We start from the raw sequence: 20,915 nt of genomic DNA, 5'->3' as shown, positions 1-20,915 counted from the left end.
GGAGGAATCCTCAAAGGGTAGCAAGAGAAAGACCACGACGATGTATTCTGACTCTTGGTAGTATTAGAGGTCATAATCATGATAATGAGGAAGATGAAGAAAATGATGAGTAGACATTGTATAATTATGAATAATGACATTAACTTTCACAAAATTCTAAACATGCTAAAAACTTTTAGACTAATCATCACGGTTAGATATTGATGGACAAATGCGCCTGTTGTGACCTTCATATTTACATATGCTACATTTTTGTCATCGTTGTGAACTTTCAACCCAGTCCATTTCGTTTCTAATTCTTGTTGATTTTGGTCGCCCTTTCCCATGCACAGATGTTGGATCTGGGATAAGTATCCAATCCTCATCACTTGGAAGGATTAAGTCTTCATTTTTGATTGGTTCCCAAAGACCAGAGTATGCTTTTAAAACATAATCAGTTGTATAAAATGGATCTATGAACTAGTAGTAATCAATGCTAACAACACCACATGCAACTATAACATGAGAACAAGGATAATGAAATGCTATAAACTTTCCGCATTGACAGTATCGTTCCTTTAAATTGACTACCCATTTCTTTCCCCCTGTTTGTCTTACTAGATCAAATGCCTCTTCAACCTCAAATTTTGAAGATTGAATGTCATATTTACATACTTGGTGGGAACAAGCCTCTTCTTGATTTTTTTGTAAAGCTTAAACCAATTTTGAAACGAAAACTTTCCCTGATGAAACATCAGCTAAAGCACGACTACCACGATTACTAAAATACTCAACGCACTTGGTATAAGTCGATCAAACTAATGCAGTGATAGGCAGATTTCTACAATCCTTGAATACCTTATTAACACATTCAGACAAATTTGTTGTCATGTGATCATATCTCCAACTATCTGCATCATATGCCATGGTCCATTTTTCTTTTGATACTCCTCTTATCCACCTTTCAACATCAGGGCTAGATTGACAAAACTTTTCCAAATTACGATAAAAAATATGTCTACATGGTGTATACCCTGCATACATATTATGAATAATGCACAATTAAAATAATGAATTTACAAATAACTTCAAAATAAGTTTTCTTACCTAACTTCACAAGCTGTTGTTTTAGTTTCACATCCTTGAATCGATTATCAAAATTACTCGCAATGTGCCTAATGCAATACTTGTGATATGCATTTGGCGGTCTCCAACCAAGTGCCTGATGAGGTTCCACTTGGTGAATCCTCAATGAACACATTCAAATCCTTCTCGGTTCCTTGGAAATATGGCAAGGAAGGAAGCTCCAAGAAGCATCAATGTTACCTAAGCTTGACCATGCCAAGTCCGGAAGAAGAAAGGGATAACCTAGCTCTACAAAGAGAGGAGCTCAAGGAGGGTAGAGGTAGGCTATGAGTGACTTTCGGAGGGAGAGAGTTCAATGTGAGAAATCTCATTCATAAATCCAAAAGTGAGGTACATGGCTCGGTCATATGAATTTATAAGAGTAAATTAGGTTTAGGTAACCATGGGTTAGCCTAAGGTTAAGTGAAACCATGGTATGGTTCACTTAACTTTAGGCGCCCAAAATTTGAATTCAAAATTCAAATTTTGGTGCCTTAAACCGGATCACCCATGTGCAAGCTCATTTGAAATGTAATTAGAGTTCCATTTGAGTTGCATTTCGGATCACACCATGTGCATGTGTTGCACATGGCCGAAATGCACACCAAATGTGATTCTAATTACATTCTAATGTAACTACACATGTAACCTAAATAACCCTAAATTCAAATGACCTCTAAATGAAAAAGCTAAGCTACATGGCCGGAAATACAAGGCCCAAAAGAAATACAAGGCACTAAGGCCCAATCCTATACTAACCCTAATCTAATGGGCTTGAGACAAAGCCCAACAAAATAAAGTGGTGGGCTTTCCTTGGGCTTGGGCCCACTCTTCATGTATCATCCTTGCCATAGCCCTAGTAGTTGGGCCCTTAGCCCATGGGCCTCCTCCATCATCCCCTCCCTCTTGAAGAGGATTTGTCCTCAAATCCAAAGCATCCTCCTCTTGGGTAGCTAGTCCTGTAAAAAGAGACAAGTCAGAAACATTGAAACTAGAACTAACACCATACTCAGAAGGGAGATCTAGGACATAGGCATTATTATTGATTTTCTTAAGGATTTGGAAAGGACCATCCCCTCTAGGACTAAGTTTTGACTTTCTTTTGGAAGGAAACCTATCCTTCCTAAGGTGTAGCCAAACCCAGTCACCTTCCTTGAAGATAACCTCTTTCCTACCCTTATTATTATATTTTTGGTATTTTTCTGTTTGGGATTGAATATGATCTCTAACCCTTTCATGTAATTTCTTGACAAACTCAGCCCTAGATGTGCCTTCTTTATGAATAAAGGAAACAACATCGGGAAGAGGTAATAAATCCAATGGAGTAAGAGGATTAAAGCCATAAACAATCTCAAATGGAGACATGTTAGTGGTCTTGTGAACCACCCTATTGTAGGCAAACTCCACATGAGGAAGATAGTCATCCCATGACTTCTTATTGCCTTTGAGGATTGCCCTCAACATAGTCCCTAGAGACCTATTTACTACCTCAGTTTGCCCATCAGTTTGGGGATGACATGTGGTAGAAAATAGTAGTTTAGTTCCTAACCTGGCCCAAAGAGTTTTCCAAAAATGGCTTAGGAACTTAACATCTCTATCTGAGACTATAGTTTTAGGTAACCCATGTAGTCTCACAATTTCTTGAAAGAATAATTTAGCAATGTTACTTGCATCATCCACTTTGTGGCAGGGAATGAAGTGTGCCATTTTGCTAAAACGGTCCACAACCACAAAGATGGAATCCTTTCCTCTTTGGGTTCTAGGCAATCCAAGGATAAAATCCATGGAAATGTCTACCCAAGGAGAAGAGGATATGGGCAAGGGGGTGTAGAGCCCATGAGGTTTTGTGGTAGACTTTGCTTGTAAACAAGCAATGCAACTACTACAAAACCTTTGGACATCTCGTTTCATATGAGGCCAAAAGAATTTCTCTCTCAAAAGTGAAAGAGTTTTCTCAATTCCAAAATGCCCCATGAGCCCACCCTCATGGCTCTCCCTAACCAAAAGTTTTCTAATAGATCCTTGGGGTATACAAAGTTTGTTTTCTTTAAAAAGAAACCCCTTAGAAATATAGTAACCTTGGTAAGGTTTTTGAATACATAAAGAATAAAAGTTAGCAAAATCAAGGTCTTTCTCATACAACTCCTTGATGTCATCAAACCCTAGTATTTGAGAACCTAGGGTGTTCAATAAAACATGTCTTCTTGACAAAGCATCAGCTACTACATTTGTAGAGCCCTTTTTATATTTGATGACATAAGGAAATTGTTCTAAATACTCAACCCATTTTGCATGCCTGTTATTTAATTTATGTTGACCCTTCAAATATTTAAGTGATTCATGATCACTATGTATGACAAATTCCTTGGTCACAAGATAATGTTCCCAAGTTTGAAGGGCACGAACTAAAGCATATAACTCCTTGTCATAGGTAGGGTAGTTCAAGGCAGCCCCATGAAGTTTTTCACTGAAATAAGCTATAGGGTGGCTACCTTGTAACAACACAGCTCCTATGCCAAGTCCTGAAGCATCACATTCTAGCTCAAAGGTTTTAGAAAAATCAGGCAAAGCTAGAACAGGTGCTTGAGTAAGTTTATGCTTTAGATCTTGAAAAGCTAAGTTATGTTTTTCCTTCCATTCAAAGACCACATCCTTCTTCACCAACTCATTGAGAGGTGAAGCTAATGTAGAGAAGTTAGGAACAAATCTCCTATAAAAGCTTGCCAAACCATGGAAGCTCCTAACTTCACTTACATTAGTAGGAATAGGCCATTCTTGGATGGCTTTGATTTTCTCGGGGTCGACATGAACCCCATTTTTGCTTACCACAAACCCTAGAAAAATAACATTATCTACACAAAAAGTGCACTTGTCCACATTGGCAAACAAGTGATTGTCTCTAAGGACAAAAAAGACTTGCCTTAGGTGATCAACATGATCACTTAGACATTTGCTATAGATTAAGATATCATCGAAATAAACAACTACAAACCTACCAATGCAATCCCTAAGGGCACAATTCATCAACCTCATGAATGTGCTAGGTGCATTAGTAAGCCCAAATGGCATTACTAACCATTCATATAATCCAAACTTAGTCTTAAAAGCGATTTTCCACTCATCACCTTCTTTGATTCTAATTTGGTGATATCCACTCTTAAGATCTACCTTGGAAAATATGGATGACCCATGCAATTCGTCAAGCATGTCATCAAGCCTAGGAATTGGGTGCCTATATTTTATGGTGATGTTGTTGATGGCTCTACAGTCACAACACATCCTCCATTTTCCATCTTTTTTTGGCACCAAGATGACAGGTACAGCACAAGGACTTAAACTCTTTTGAATCCAGCCCTTTTCCAACAATTCTTGTACTTGCTTCTCTATCTCCCTGGTTTCTTGTGGATTAGTCCTATAGGCTGGTCTATTCGGAAGACTAGCCCCAGGCACAAGATCTATTTGATGTTCTATTCCCCGAAAAGGAGGAAGTCCAATTGGGCCTTCCTTTGGAAATATATCATCAAATTCTTTTAAAAGATTTTTAACCACAAGAGGTAGAGAAGTTTCCAAAGAAGATGTGGCAGTGCAAGTTAATGTTCCTCTACACATGAGGTTATGAGAAGATGGTTCAATAAAGAGAGAAGTTTTGTGTAAAGGTTTTGGTTGAAAACTCTCTTCTTGAACTATCTCTAGAGAGGGAACATTAATCTCTCTAGAATCCTCTTTTTCATCAATTTTTAGAAGTTTTTTTTTTTTCAACCTTTTTTTGTTTTCCTTTTTCTTGCTCACGTTTGGCCTTCATTTGTACTTGATCTTCTATCACTTGTGAAGGTGACAAAGGATGAAGCACAAACTTTTTACCCTTATGAGTGAAAGTTATTTTATTAGTTAGGCCATCATGATGAGTTTGTTTATCAAATTGCCATGGCCTACCCAATAAAATATGACAAGCCTCCATAGGAACTACATCACATTTAGCTTTATCTTGATAGTTCCCTATAGAAAACTCTACTTCCACTTGTTGGTTGACCACCATATCCCTATCATCATTAAGCCAATGAAGTTGATAAGGTTTTGGGTGGGGAGTGGTAGTCAAACCCAACTTTTCAACCATCCTAGTGCTACAACAATTGCACCAAGATCCACTATCCACTATGAGAGAACAAGCTTTGTTTGAAATATTACATCTTGTATGAAAGATGTTCTCTCTTTGGGATTGTGTATCACTAGGTTGGTTATTGAGGACCCTTCTCATCATAAGAAGTTCTCCATTATAAGGATAAGTGACCTCACATGATTCTCCTTCACTTGCTTCTTCTTCATCCTCACTTGAAGATGAAGAAGCAGTAGCTGCATCTTGGCTACTATAAATGTCTTGGCCCCTTAAAATCATCACTTTTTTGTTAGGGCATTGAGAAGCAATGTGGCCTCTCCCAAGACACTTAAAGCATTTTATGTCACTAGACTTGGTGCTAGTGTATGAGGTGTTTGTTTTTTTATCTTTTTCTTTACCTTTATCTAGATTTTTGGAGGAAGAAGTATTTTTCTTGTCAAAATCATTTTTCTTACCCTCCCTCTTGTTGTTATCCTTAGAAAAAGAAGATGAGTATGAGCTTACTTTAAAACCTTTTCGTAAATTTTGTTGTTCAACCTTTATGCAAAGTTGAACCAAATCATCCAAATCCCTATAAGGGAGAAGCTCAACCTTATCTCTTATTTCATAGGATAATCCACTCAAAAACCTAGCAATGGTAATATTTTCCTCTTTTCTAATGCCAGCCCTCATGATGTACAACTCCATCGTTTGTCTATATTCTTCCACAGTCATATTTTTTTGATGGAGTCTTTGGAGCTTGTTGATAAGCTCCCTAGTGTAGTAAGAGGGTATATGCCTCCTCCTCAAGGCACTCCTTAATTCATTCCAATATTGAATTGGAGGTTCATTATGGAGACGCCTATCTCTCACAAGAGAGGTCCACCAATACATGGCATGACCTTGAAAACTCAAAGTGGCTAGGGAAACTTTTCTTTCTTCACTTACTTGGTGGCAAGTGAAGATTTGTTCTACTTTCATTTCCCAGTCTAGGTAACCCTCCACATCATCTTTTCCATGAAAATAAGGGAGATCTACCCTAGATTCCCTTTTCTTGGAGTTCCTATGGATTCTCCTAGGAGGTGGTTGATAATGATCTCCTAAAGCTAGGCTGTTATGTATTGACTCTCCTAGTGTGGAACTATGAGCGTAGGAACTATGTTGACCATGGTGATGTTTTCTTTTATCTTTCTCCTTTAATAAACGAATTTCCTCCTCCATTAGAGCAAATTGAGCTTCTTTTTCAAGTTTTTGTTGTAATTCTTGCTCTTTCCATAGTTTTAGTGATCTTAATTCACGTGACAATTTAGTAAAACTTTTGTTGTCACTTGAATTAGTATCACTATGAGGAGTAGAAAATTCTTCCATTATAGGTGAAAGATTATTTTTTATGAATGAACTTTGAAAAGCAATTATTTTTATGCAAGGTTAAGACTAAGTACTTAGAGGATTATGTATACAAATTGAAATTTGGAGGGAGGTGAGCTACTAAGAGCCACTTAAAAACCAAGCCTCTTCAAGTAAAAATTACTAATCCCCTTTGTAGTTAATCTCTACCAAATTCTTTTCAATGAAAATGATTTTTGATGTTTTTTTGTGATTTATGACAAACTAGACGTATGAAAGCAAATAAAAACAAGTATTAAGCAACAAATTAAACTACCTAAACGTGTCCTAGGGTGAGAGCTTGAGAGATATCAAAGATCAATCAAGGACCACTCCCACCAAGTACTAACGAAAATTGTCTAACTAAGGAGAGATGGTTGTGTACCAAAGACACTTCCAAGACACTCCTTGAAATGGCCAAATACAAGGTAATTACAAAGCTAAACAACAATGAAACAAGTGGCTTTTTAAGAGAAATTAAAACAGCCACCAAAAATTAGTGAGGAATTAGTGACCAAATTTTGCAACAAAATTCAAATTAGTAAGGAAAAAAGTGGTCTCTAATCCGTCACTAATGCTCTGTTTTTTTTTTTTTTAAATTCAAATACAATTTCCAATTGATTCTCCAAGAGGTCTTCACGGGAATTCTGGTCCAGCAACTTCAAAAAAAATTCAGCCACAAGTGTTTGGTGTTTGATCTTTTGAATTTTGATAGCCAAATCCGAGAGTCTCCTTTTTCCTTTCCTCCTCCTTTTCTTAGTCCTCTTTTGATGACCCTTGTAGAACTAGCTTCTAAGGAGATAGGCTAGGTCAAGCATAGGTCACATTTGAGTTCCATAATGAATACAAACAGCAAAGGTATTTAAGAGTTAAAGAAAACAAGATTAGAGTAGGAGAAGATAATATGGATGACAATAGACAAGATTAGGCTAGGTCAAGGAAGAATAACCCTAAGAAAAAGGTTCTAGAATTGATTTATAAAACCAAAACACTCAAGAAGAATGTGAGCTGAAAATTTTAAGGTGCAATTTCACATCCAAACCGAGAAGACAACAATGTAGATTCAACTCCTTAATTGGCTTTTTCCTTTCAAATTTAGGTTTAGCACTTCTTTTTTTTTTAATCAAATTTCTTTTGCATATTTTTTTTTTATAATCCTAGGAGTTGCCTTTTTTTCTTTTAATCAAAAAGTCACACAAGTCTCGGTCACACCTTAATTGAAGCTCCAAAACTGGATTCAAATTGTAATTCAAATGCCACTCAAATTAGGTTAAAATATAATGAACATGTGACATGCTTTTGATGCTTGGTTGTTTTATGTAGCACATGCACGGTTTTGGCTCCAATTTTAAAATTCAAATTGCAATTTAAACACAATTTTCCAGCACACACCAATGAAACAAGATCAAACCTCACGGATTTAAAATTTTTGTGTAAGACATTTTCAAGATTTTAGAAACCTAAAAAAATTTCTAAGAAAACTACTAATGATCTAGTAGTAGTTTATGAACTTAAACAAAACCAAAATGATGAGCTTATACCAAAGAAAAATAGATCTCGGCCAAATCCAGAAAATGATTCAAAATTCACTCAAAACAAATTTCAAATGGATTACTCAACATAACTAGGAAATATGAACATAATAAGAACTACACATGACTACTAAACATTGATTCAAAATAAAAATGACTCAAATACACATGGTCCGAATAAAACTTCAAATATGACTCAAAGAAAACAAAAAGATCATAGGTAGAATTTTCCTAATAAGCACAAAGAATTGGAGCATGATTCATGGAGCATATAATCAAAGACGCATATATGAACCATTCAAGCACAAGAAACTAGATCCATCAAATTTTCAAGGCAAAATTAGATCTAGGAAGGAATCAACTCAATAGTGACTGTCGCCACCGGCCCAAACGGGCCTCGGCGGTCGCGAAGATGGTCGAGCTCGCTTTTATTTTAGTTTTGAAAATGTATTGGATTATTAGAACGACTTGTTCTCAAACTGAGACCTTGTCAATCTTATCCAATTTATTTATTAAAATGTCTCACCAATCCATATTAATCCCAAGCGGGACCCTCCATGGATTAGGGGTTTTCGTAAAAGGAGGGTTCGTGGAGTCGCCACCAATGTTTTACTCAAAACATTGGAAAAAGGGATAAGGCAATTGATTTTATAAATCAACTTTGGCCATTACAACCAGAGTTGGGTAAGGGAGTCGGTTACGCGTGGGGAAGGTGTTAGCACCCCACAGCGCCCCTTTCGGGTTCCCTATGACAGATTATTTTCTAAAATAACAACGTAAAATTACTAAATTACCTCTATTTATTATAAGCGATTATAAATTAACTATCTACATGATGACAGTTTAAATATGCACACAGAAAGCAGTAAAAGGAAGGATTTAAGAAGAAACCTCTTGAAGCGTGCTTTTATATATTGAGTAAAACTGGGAAGCTTTTTGGCGTTCCCTCGCTCTACAAACTCGCTCGCTCCTTCCTAAAACTTTTAACTATGGAAATCCAGAGGATTTCCCTTCGACTAGGTTCGATCCTCAAGCAAAATGGCTCGGGGCTCAAGAACTTTGTCGGATCAACTCTCCGAGTGATTTCTAGGGCAGAACACTGCTCAAAAACCCCAGAATACTCAAGGAGAGGGTTGAAACTATCTGAAAAAGTGTGGAATGACGTCCAATTGACGTCATATTTATAGGGAATAGGCGCAATACGGCCTACAGAAGCAATACGACCGTATTGAAATTTTTGAACTTCAATACGGCCGTATTGAGTTCAATACGGCCGTATTGAAATTCAGAAATTTCAATACGGCCGTATTGAGTTCAATACGGCTGTATTGAAGCTTCAATACGGCCGTATTGATTTCAGTACGGCCGTATTAAAGTTTTAGAAACTTCAATACGCCGTATTGAGTTCACTGCGGCCGTATTGAAGCTTCAATACGGCCGTATTAAGTTCAGTACGGCCGTATTGGGCTTCATTCCCTCCACTTCCTTATTTTGAGCTATTCTAAGACCTCTAGACCTACAGAGAACCCTCCTAGGGCCTTCCAGGAGTCCTTCTGGCTGATCTTCCTTCAGTCTTCGAGAGTCTTCAAGCTTTATTTCCGACCCGGGCAATTTTAGGGGTCTACAGCTGCCCCCCCTTTACTTAGTCAAACGGTCTTTTGGTGTACCGGCTGACAAGTAAAGGAGTTGACCCAATTGTCCGGGTGATGCGCCGACCTTCTGACTTGTAGCGTCTTCCGGTGGAAAATTGTTGAGTAACCTCTCCAGGTTGTTGCATACCTCGGCGCTCCTGACAACCTCGGTAGCTAAGTTTACCCTCTTCAGGTCCTGCCTCTTAACATTCAGCAGTGTGAGTTTACCCTCTCCAGGTCCTGCCTCTTAACATTCAGCAGTGTGAGTTTACCCTCTCCAGGTCCTGCCTCTTAACATTCAGCAGTGTGAGTTTACCCTCTCCAGGTCCTGCCTCTTAACATTCAGCAGTGTGAGTTTACCCTCTCCAGGTCTTGCCTCTTAACATTCAGCAGTGTGAGTTTACCCTCTCCAGGTCCTGCCTCTTAACATTCAGCAGTTGAGTTTACCCTCTCCAGGTCCTGCCTCTTAACATTCAGCAGTGTGAGTTTACCCTCTCCAGGTCCTGCCTCTTAACATTCAGCAGTGTGAGTTTACCCTCTCCAGGTCCTGCCTCTTAACATTCAGCAGTTGAGTTTACCCTCTCCAGGTCCTGCCTCTTAACATTCAGCAGTTGAGTATTGCCTCTCCAGGCCCTGCCTCTTAACATTCAGCAGTGTGAGTTTACCCTCTCCAGGTCCTGCCTCTTAACATTCAGCAGTTGAGTTTACCCTCTCCAGGTCCTGCCTCTTAACATTCAGCAGTGTGAGTTTACCCTCTCCAGGTCCTGCCTCTTAACATTCAGCAGTTGAGTTTACCCTCTCCAGGTCCTTCCTCTCAACATGAGGTAGTTGAGTATCGCCTCTCCAGGCCCTGCCTCTCAACATGAGGTAGTTGAGTATAGCTTGTCTCCACAGTCCACAATGCTGCTTCGACGGTTTGTTTTTCTGATTTTGTGCCGCTGAGGGCTGGATAACGCAGGGATCCGCCTAAGGGATGTGCAGTCATTCATAGGTTCTTGTGTCCCAACTTGCATTGCTTAGTTGGTACCCATGGGAATTTTTGACTCCTTGGGGTGTAGACACAGATGCTCTCTCTCTGAGTTGAGCGATGCCTTATGTTTGGCTGACGTCCTTTTGACGTGAATGGAGTATCCCGGTTGTCCTTATTCGGGTGTCTCTCTTTGATTTTCTGATTGTGTTGCCTCTGTGTAGGCTATTATCCGCTGGGGGATTTTGTCGTTGATTTTGATTAGCCTCTTCTGTTAGGCGTATCGGCTTGACGTTCGATGTTTGGCTAAGAGCCGGATTCCACTTGGGGAATACTTATTGATATTTTTGATTTTCTTCTCCTTTTTGCAGGGATGCCTCTTGAGTAGACGATTGGGGATTTGGGGATCTTATTGTATCCCAGAGTATTATTTAGGAAGCCTCTACAGGCTTAGCCTCGCTCAGCGCTTTGAGTCGGAGAGCTATCTTCCACTGAGGAAGTATTAAGTCTTTTGACTTGTATATACTGTTTGGATAATCGCACTTCCATTGGGGATTGCGTCGATTTTGCTTTGATAGCTCTCGCTGGGATTTTTCCGTGAGCTTGAGCTGAGGTTCCCTCTGGGGAGTATTATTTCTGCGAGCCTCTCCAGGCTCAGTTATTCTGCATACTGTGGAGGATGTGGAGTATTATTTTGGTAAGCCTCTCCAGGCTTAGTTATTCTGTACAAACTGTTTGTTGGATTTTCTATATCCTTGCCTTTTTTCATTTTCGGCTTTTTCTGTATTTTGCCTTTTCTTCTGATTTGGCTTTTTCTGTATTTTGCCTTTTTTTATGTTTTTGGCTTTTGCTGTACAGAAATTAAAAGTGCTAAAGAAATTAAATTCAGTTATTATGAGAGAGTATTATTTCGGCGAGCCTCTCCAGGCTCAGTTATTTTGTAGGAGTATTATTTCGGCAAGCCTCTCCAGGCTCAATTATTCTGAAGGAGTATTATTTCGACAAGCCTCTCCAGGCTCAATTATGCTGTATGACGAGGGAGTATTATTTCGGCGAGCCTCTCCAGGCTCAGTTATTCTGAGAGTATTCTTTCGGCAAGCCTCTCCAGGCTCAGTTATTCTGAGAGAGTATTATTTCGACAAGCCTCTCCAGGCTCAGTTATTCTGTGGGAGTATTGTTTCGGCAAGCCTCTCCAGGCTCAGTTATTCTGTGGGAGTATTGTTTCGGCGAGCCTCTCCAGGCTCAATTATTCTGTGGGAGTATTGTTTCGGCAAGCCTCTCCAGGCTCAGTTATTTTGAGAGTATTCTTTCGGCAAGCCTCTCCAGGCTCAGTTATTCTGTATGATGCTGTTGATTTTCTGAATCTTTGCATTTTGCTTGCTGCTGTCATACACAAGCAATTTTCTATTTTTCTATTTTATGTAATTGCCTCATGATAAGGTCTTTGAATGTGCAACTAATATGTGTGATGCATGCAATACAATTTTTTATTTTTGTTCATTTATTTAGAAAAGTGAGTGGCTCTCCCTATCCTCTTCTTCTTGGAGGACTTTCTGTCATTGACGCGAGGGAGTATTTTTATGAGCCTTTATGCAGGAGATCTATGGATTTTATAGGAACCCCTCCAATTTTCTTTATTTGACCGATTATTAAGAGAGTTTCGTACAATTTTTGAAACATCAATTTAGAGGCATAATCACATGGTCAAGAGAGAAAAGAAATGAATAGATATTTTATTGATATTCGCAAGTGTTTTTACAGAAAGATATACAGAAGGAAATTTATGAAGAATGGCTGGCCAGGGTAGGCTATATACATTGGGCTTAACAATTATATCTGTAATTGTTGCTCTTTACGTTCCCCTAATTGCTTCGGCCTGAGCCAGGAGTGTAGATGCTGCAAGATGCTTGCTTCTAGAAGATAATCACTTGAATCGCCTTTCGGTTTTCGATTCAAGCGATCGTTGCTTGCTTTGCTTTTACATCTTATTCTTTTGCCCCTAACTTTTGCCTAGGACGTATCCTAGCGGGGATGATTTTGCCGTTGTTTTGCCTAGTACCCTTGTACTGGCGGGCTTTTTATTTTACCCTAACTTTTGCCTAGGACGCCCTTTTTTGGGTTTTCATCCTAGCGGGCCTATGCAAGCAACGTCTTCAAGCATAGTACTTCTTTACCACGTCAGTGTTGACTAAGTATCGAAGTTCTTTTCCATCCATGTTTGTGAGGATCAATGCTCCTCCTGAGAAAGCTCGTTTTACCATGTACGGTCCTTCGTGATTTAGGGCCCACTTTCCGATTTTGTCCTTTTGAGTTGGTAGTAATTTCTTCATTGCCAACTCTCCCTCATGGTAGACTCGAGGGTGGACTTTCTTGTCAAAAGCCTTTTTGATCTTCCTCTGATAGGCTTGACCATGGCATATGGCGTTCAGCCGTTTCTCTTCAATGAGGTTCAACTGGTCATACCGGCTTTGAACCCATTCTACCTCGGAAAGTTTTGCTTCCATGATTACCCTTATATAAGGTTTTTCGACTTCGACGGGTAGAACTGCCTCCATCTCATAGATGAGGGAGAATGGAGTAGCTCCTGCAGACGTGCGTACTGAAGTCCTATAGCTATGAAGAGCAAAGGGTAACATCTCATGCCAGTCTTTAAATGAGACAACCATCTTTTGCACTATTTTCTTGATGTTCTTATTGGTTGCCTCGACTGCCCCATTCATCTTTGGCCGATATGGGGAAGAGTTGTGGTGTTGGATCTTGAATTCTTGGCTCAGTTCTTCCACCATTTTATTATTCAGATTAGATCCATTTTCAGTGATGATTTATTTCTCCATGCTTTCACTAGATTATTCTAAAATCTTTTGGGACAAGAGAGAAAAGAAGGGAAAGATATTTTTGTTTTGAAGTTTGTGTTTTAGAGGGGATTTATTTTTCAAAAATGGTTTTTGTAAGAATGGTTAGCCGAGGTAGGCTTATGTGTTTAGGCTTGTTTGATTAAACACTTATGAAGTTAAGAAAATCTTTGTTTATTGACGTTGTGATTTGACAACTTAGATAACTTCCCTTGAACCTGTTCATGGTACCATTATGGATTTATTTTTGTTTTTTGATTGTCCTTATTTTTGCCTAAAACACCCTTTTGTGGCGTTTTAGCGGACCTTTATTTTTGTTTATTTTTGTAACCCTAACTTTTGCCTAGGTCACCCTTTCGTGGGATTCCTAGCGGGTCTTTTGCTCTTATTTTTGCGCAGTCCCCCTTTTTTGAGTTTCCTGCCGAGCTTCTTTTATTTTGAAAGATTTTCTTTTTACCCATGATGGCACTTGTCAAGGCCAAGGGAAGGTGCTCCAAGTTGTCACACACACCTCCACATAAAAATGATGTGGGTTTATTATTATTAAGATGATTTTAACCTCATTCATGTTTATTCAAACAGGGTTAAAAATAATGTGGTTTAGAATTTTATTATAAGCAAGAAAAGAAGCAATGAAGAATGATTTTATTATAATCATAGTGGAAACATTAGTCTTTATTTCATCACTGATATGGGTCCCAATGTTGACCTCTTCTATCTCTCGGCCTTGCCCCAAATTCACGGTCTCTAATTTCTCTTGACACGGTTGGAGTAGACGAGTTTCTTGATCTAGCAGTCTTTGCAGATCCGGAGAGATGGTCTCCTCATCACTGTCCAACTCAACCCGTTTATCCTCAACTTTCGGATCCCGGTCAGAGCGAACAATTACAGACATAATTATTTTATTGGTTCTGTTTAGGTTTAGAATTATTAATGTTAATGAGGAAAGAGAGAAAAGAACAAAAGAGAGAGTAATGTATGAAAAATGCCTCTTTATTGATATATGTATGTAAAACTGTACAAAACCCTTATTTACATGAAAAGGTCCTCATGATCTCGGGTACTGATCAGGAGTCCCTAAAAGAAAAAAGTGGAGGGGCCCTATCATGGCTTGTTATTCTCTCTAATCCTGCTTTGGCCGAGGATTCTTGCTCACGTCGGGCGCTATCGAATCAAAAGTGATCCACCCGGCATCAATAAGGTCTTGGACCTTATATTTGAGAGCTCTGCAGTTCTCCGTTGAATGCCCCGATGCCCCCGAATGGTATAAACATTTGTCTTGTGGTTTGTACCAACTGGGATGAGGTGGATCAATCTTCTTTAGTGGAACGTAAGCTAGAAGACGTGCTTCCACTAGCTTCGGCAGGATGTCGCTATATGTGGTCGGAAGTTTATCAAACTTCTTCACAGGTTTGAATTGCGATCTTCCTGACTTCGAAGTGGAAGAAGACGAAGAGATGGTTATGGCACTGACTTCTCTCTCCTTCTTCTTCCCAAAGGTCTTCTTAGCTTTAAATGATTGGGAAGGTTTAGCTAGCTTCCCGCTTTTCAGCTCTTGTTCCACTCTTCCTTCAACATGATGGGACTCATGGTCACTGTGCTCAGCCCCTTGTATGTTGTGGTGACGCATGAGTTCCATCATTTGCGCCATTTGCTCTTTGAGCTGTGAGAGCTCGGCTGTAAGCTCCTTATTTCGTTCCTCCAACGCGTCCATTTTCTTGTTGAGCTGAGAGAGCTCGGTTGTGAGCTTCTTATTTTGCTCCCCCAGCGCTTCCATCTTCTTGATTTTCTGCGCGCGTGTGAGGACAGAGAGATGACCAGCCACTTTCTAAAAATGAATATTTAATCTAATTAATTTATGGGATGAATACGCTCTTGACATGAGCTTGATAACCCTCCATTTTTAAGGCGCTGCCTTTTTAAAACAAAGCGTTACCACCCTCCTTGACTTATGATCTCTCCTCAACGGAGAATCTCGATAATTATGGGTCTCTTTTACTCATGTCAAGAGGTATTGGTGAACCTAAAATGCATGGTTTATGAGGATGCATGATATCTTTATTGGTAATGATGCACATGCTCCTCACTTTTATTATATTTTCACACATGGTTTTTCCTCTCATGTCATGGTATTTTCATGCATGGGTATTATTCTTAGACCTTATCACGAGGTTTTTTATTAATGCACAAACAATTGCACATAAGCATTCACACAAACAATTCACTCATCCACGAACAGTCACGAGCGAATCACGAGGTAGGGGTATCCTGCAGAAATGGTGCATATTCAAGGTGGTTCTAACTGTTCTCACCAGTCCAAGGCCCCCAAGGTGCCCCCATTATAGGGACCCAATTCCTCTCATCGTAGGTCGATGGAAAGCTCCAATGCACCGTCGGACTCAAGTTCATGGTTATCACCTTGAGTGATGTTTTCCGACAACGGTCTACGGGCACCTATAGACCCATTCGACAACCGGCCGTACTAACATCCACTCCCTATGGTTAATCACTCATGCCCCCGGGTATAGAGGGAACTGTTGTGTGCAAAGGTTTGTGTGCAGTTTTTATTTCAAACAATTGCGTAAATTTAAAAATACAACAGTTATTAAAGCCATATAATAAATCATGTTATCATACAAGCAAAGGGGTAATGAAGTAATTTTAACTATTATTTGTTAAAAATAATCTGTCACTAAATGGGACTGACTCTCGAGACTTCCCCAGTGGAGTCGCCATCTGTCGCCACCGGCCCAAACGGGCCTCGGCGGTCGCGAAGACGGTCGAGCTCGCTTTTATTTTAGTTTTGAAAATGTATTGGATTATTAGAACGACTTGTTCTCAAACTGAGACCTTGTCAATCTTATCCAATTTATTTATTAAAATGTCTCACCAATCCATATTAATCCCAAGCGGGACCCTCCATGGATTAGGGGTTTTCGTAAAAGGAGGGTTCGTGGAGTCGCCACCAATGTTTTACTCAAAACATTGGAAAAAGGGATAAGGCAATTGATTTTATAAATCAACTTTGGCCATTACAACCAGAGTTGGGTAAGGGAGTCGGTTACGCGTGGGGAAGGTGTTAGCACCCCACAGCGCCCCTTTCGGGTTCCCTATGACAGATTATTTTCTAAAATAACAACGTAAAATTACTAAATTACCCCTATTTATTATAAGCGATTATAAATTAACTATCTACATGATGACAGTTTAAATATGCACACAGAAAGCAGTAAAAGGAAGGATTTAAGAAGAAACCTCTTGAAGCGTGCTTTTATATATTGAGTAAAACTGGGAAGCTTTTTGGCGTTCCCTCGCTCTACAAGCTCGCTCGCTCCTTCCTAAAACTTTTAACTATGGAAATCCGGAGGATTTCCCTTCGACTAGGTTCGATCCTCAAGCAAAATGGCTCGGGGCTCAAGAACTTTGTCGGATCAACTCTCCGAGTGATTTCTAGGGCAGAACACTGCTCAAAAACCCCAGAATACTCAAGGAGAGGGTTGAAACTATCTGAAAAAGTGTGGAATGACGTCCAATTGACGTCATATTTATAGGGAATAGGCGCAATACGGCCTACAGAAGCAATACGGCCGTATTGAAATTTTTGAACTTCAATACGGCCGTATTGAGTTCAATACGGCCGTATTGAAATTCAGAAATTTCAATACGGCCGTATTGAGTTCAATACGGCTGTATTGAAGCTTCAATACGGCCGTATTGATTTCAGTACGGCCGTATTGAAGTTTTAGAAACTTCAATACGCCGTATTGAGTTCACTGCGGCCGTATTGAAGCTTCAATACGGCCGTATTAAGTTCAGTACGGCCGTATTGGGCTTCATTCCCTCCACTTCCTTATTTTGAGCTATTCTAAGACCTCTAGACCTACAGAGAACCCTCCTAGGGCCTTCCAGGAGTCCTTCTGGCTGATCTTCCTTCAGTCTTCGAGAGTCTTCAAGCTTTATTTCCGACCCGGGCAATTTTAGGGGTCTACAGTGACAAAGACTCAAGATGAACAATATGAACATAAGATGAACACAAGAACAAGTTGAACCACGAATCAAAATTCAAGAAGATGAACTTATCTCTTGAAGACCGAAGCTTTGATACCACTTGATGAGGTTCCACTTGGTGAATCCTCAATGAACACATTCAAATCCTTCTCGGTTCCTTGGAAATATGGCAAGGAAGGAAGCTCCAAGAAGCATCAATGTTACCTAAGCTTGACCATGCCAAGTCCGGAAGAAGAAAGGGATAACCTAGCTCTACAAAGAGAGGAGCTCAAGGAGGGTAGAGGTAGGCTATGAGTGACTTTCGGAGGGAGAGAGTTCAATGTGAGAAATCTCATTCATAAATCCAAAAGTGAGGTACATGGCTCGGTCATATGAATTTATAAGAGTAAATTAGGTTTAGGTAACCATGGGTTAGCCTAAGGTTAAGTGAAACCATGGTATGGTTCACTTAACTTTAGGCGCCCAAAATTTGAATTCAAAATTCAAATTTTGGTGCCTTAAACCGGATCACCCATGTGCAAGCTCATTTGAAATGTAATTAGAGTTCCATTTGAGTTGCATTTTGGATCACACCATGTGCATGTGTTGCACATGGCCGAAATGCACACCAAATGTGATTCTAATTACATTCTAATGTAACTACACATGTAACCTAAATAACCCTAAATTCAAATGACCTCTAAATGAAAAAGCTAAGCTACATGGCCGGAAATACAAGGCCCAAAAGAAATACAAGGCACTAAGGCCCAATCCTATACTAACCCTAATCTAATGGGCTTGAGACAAAGCCCAACAAAATAAAGTGGTGGGCTTTCCTTGGGCTTGGGCCCACTCTTCATGTATCATCCTTGCCATAGCCCTAGTAGTTGGGCCCTTAGCCCATGGGCCTCCTCCATCAGTGCCTCGTTGTCAATGACCAATTTAATGCTACGATGTCGATCAGAAATTAAACATATTCCTTGTTTATTTGTAACATGTAAACGCAAATGAGCCAAAAACCATGACCACGCAAGTAATGTTTCTCCTTCGACCACAACAAATGCAAGAGGAAGAACATTGTTATTACCATCCTGTGTTGTGGCAATGAGCAATGTGCCTCGATACTTGCCATATAGATGAGTGCCATCAACTTGTATCAGAGGTTTATAATAATTAAATGCATCACAACACGCCTTGAATGTCCAAAATAACCCGTGAAACTGACGGTAACCACGATCACAATGATTACCAACAAAAAACTCATCATGACCAGATCATAAAATGATCCTGGCGCAATTTCCTTCATGTATTTAAGCCATCGGGCTAAAAAAGCATACGATTTTTCCCAATCACCAAATATTTTAACAATTGCTTTTTGTTTAGCCATCCAAGCCTTTCTATAAGATATTTTAAACCCAGTTTGAGATGTTATTCTCTCTTGGATAAGGCTAATCTTGATTTCTGGATCTTGGTTAACCATTCCTACATATTAAATATTAGTAATCAGTGATATAAATTATTATTAATATAATATTATAAGTTCTAGTTGCAGAACTTACCTTGTATAAATGATGCAATTAACTCAGAATCTAACTTATTATGATCTTGTGACAAAGACATGTTCAAACACGTATGACGTCCACCCCACTGAGTCACTTTCCACTTTTCAGATTTCTTTGACTCAATAGCTCTCATATACCATCCACATCCATCATGTGCATTTGGACATCTAACAACCCACTTCATCTTTTTCGACTCAACCACATAAAAACTTTGATGCATTCTCATTGCATTTTGCTTGACTACATTTTTTACCGCATCTTTATTCTCAAACTCCAATCCAACATATAAATCTTGGCCAATTGACCAAGTATTAGCCACATCCATCCCTGGGATATCTTCTTCATTTGGATAACTCCAATTGATGTTAGTGTAGTGAGGTAAATTACCCCAAAATTGACTTCCACCTAATTTAATAATAATAAATATGGTAATTTCAATAAAATAAATTTAAACAATTTATTAAATGAGTAACAAAAAATATTGACAAATTTAATTTTCAAATGTTACCTTCAGTAGATGGATAAATTGAAATTGGTTCAACCATTGGACTATGAACAATAACATCTGACTCCACCTCACTATCAGATGCTTCACAATCATTTATTTCATCTTCATTTGATTCATCAACGCTTTCATATGACAATGAAACATGATAGTCTTCATCCGCTTCGTCATCTTCATCTTCGTCTCTTGTCATCAATAGTGATCGTTCAATTGACAAATTTTCTAAAGATTCTTTCATATCTATTTCAGCATGTAATTCCATTTTTGGCATCACATTCTGGCTCATAAAAGCTTCTATCATGCATTGTACATCATCATCGTCACTCAATTCCAATGAAGAACATCTGTTGAAGGAGAAGGTGAGAGAAGTGATGAATGAACCTCTCCTTAGCTTCTCCTAGGCACGGATCTTCTTCAAGGAAATAGAAACCAACGTGATGAACACTAGATGGTGGAGGATTCACGGATAGGAAGAGGCCTAAGCCTTGGATGGAAGCATCCAAGCTTAAGGTGCAAGGGAAAGCTCACTTCAAAGAGGAGGAAAACCTAGTAGGATTCCTAAGGTGAAGCTTTCTCTCATGGTGACTTTCAAGGGAAAATTGGGCTGAATAAGCTCTCCAATTTTATTAATCTCAAAAGTGAATATAATAGGTGAAGGAAAGGTTTAAGTATGCATGGAAAAGTGACCCATAGGCGCCTAAACTAAAGCCTCACAAAATGGCGCCTAAAGTTTGAATTCAAATTTGAAATTTGAATTCAAACTTTGGTGCACATGTGTAAGTCCGAAAATTTAGGTACAAAGGTGCATTTAGGTGTGATTTGAGAGTCATTTAGGGTTAATTTGAGTGGAACATGTTCAGCCACCCATGGTGCTAAACATGTGACTCAAATGTAACTTAACTGACTTCCAATCTAATTTAACCTAATTAGCATACTTTAGTATTCCTTGTATTTTCCTATTCTAATGACCTAATTACATTGGTCAAACAATTACAATGGAAAGGAAAAATTACAAGAATGAAAATGAGCCCAATATTGGGTACCAAAAGTGATAGAAGAGGTTAGGAGGAGTGGAAGATGACTTCTCCTTAGCTCTCCTTATGCACGGATCTTCTTCAATGGAGGTTGACCACGAATTGAGGAACCAAAGAAAGAGGAGAACTCATAGGTAGGAAGGCCTAAGCCTTGAAGGAAGTATCCAAGCTCAAGCACTCAAGGGATTGCACACTTCAAAGAGAAGGAAACTAGGTTTTCCTAAGGGAATTTGAAGGAACTCTCTATGGCTCTCTCTTGGAA

General features: G+C 39.2%; 1 protein-coding gene across 1 annotated transcript; it reads right to left on the bottom strand.

Annotated features, from left to right (window-relative positions):
• Positions 1 to 452: 452 nt before the first annotated feature.
• Positions 453 to 19,881, bottom strand: LOC145949971 (uncharacterized). The gene is made up of 7 exons (XM_083060877.1): positions 19,623 to 19,881; positions 19,112 to 19,453; positions 18,823 to 19,034; positions 18,476 to 18,772; positions 1,087 to 1,201; positions 838 to 1,013; positions 453 to 494 (listed from the first exon to the last, which is right to left on the bottom strand). Exons 1-7 carry the CDS (start codon positions 19,879 to 19,881, stop codon positions 453 to 455), a joined length of 1,443 nt encoding a protein of 480 aa, XP_082917003.1.
• Positions 19,882 to 20,915: the final 1,034 nt, after the last annotated feature.

This window comes from Cajanus cajan, chromosome 7 (assembly GCF_000230855.2).
Source record: "Cajanus cajan strain Asha chromosome 7, NIPB_CcT2T_4, whole genome shotgun sequence".
Lineage (NCBI taxonomy): Eukaryota > Viridiplantae > Streptophyta > Magnoliopsida > Fabales > Fabaceae > Cajanus > Cajanus cajan.
This window is presented reverse-complemented; position numbering and strand designations above follow the sequence as displayed.

Coding starts and splice junctions, on each gene's coding strand:
- LOC145949971 (XM_083060877.1), bottom strand. CDS start 19,881: ATGGAATTACATGCTGAAATAGATATGAAAGAATCTTTAGAAAATTTG. Junction 19,454..19,622: donor AATTTATCCATCTACTGAAG/GTAACATTTGAA, acceptor ATCCAAATGAAG/AAGATATCCCAGGGATGGAT. Junction 19,035..19,111: donor AATTGCATCATTTATACAAG/GTAAGTTCTGCA, acceptor TTTAATATGTAG/GAATGGTTAACCAAGATCCA.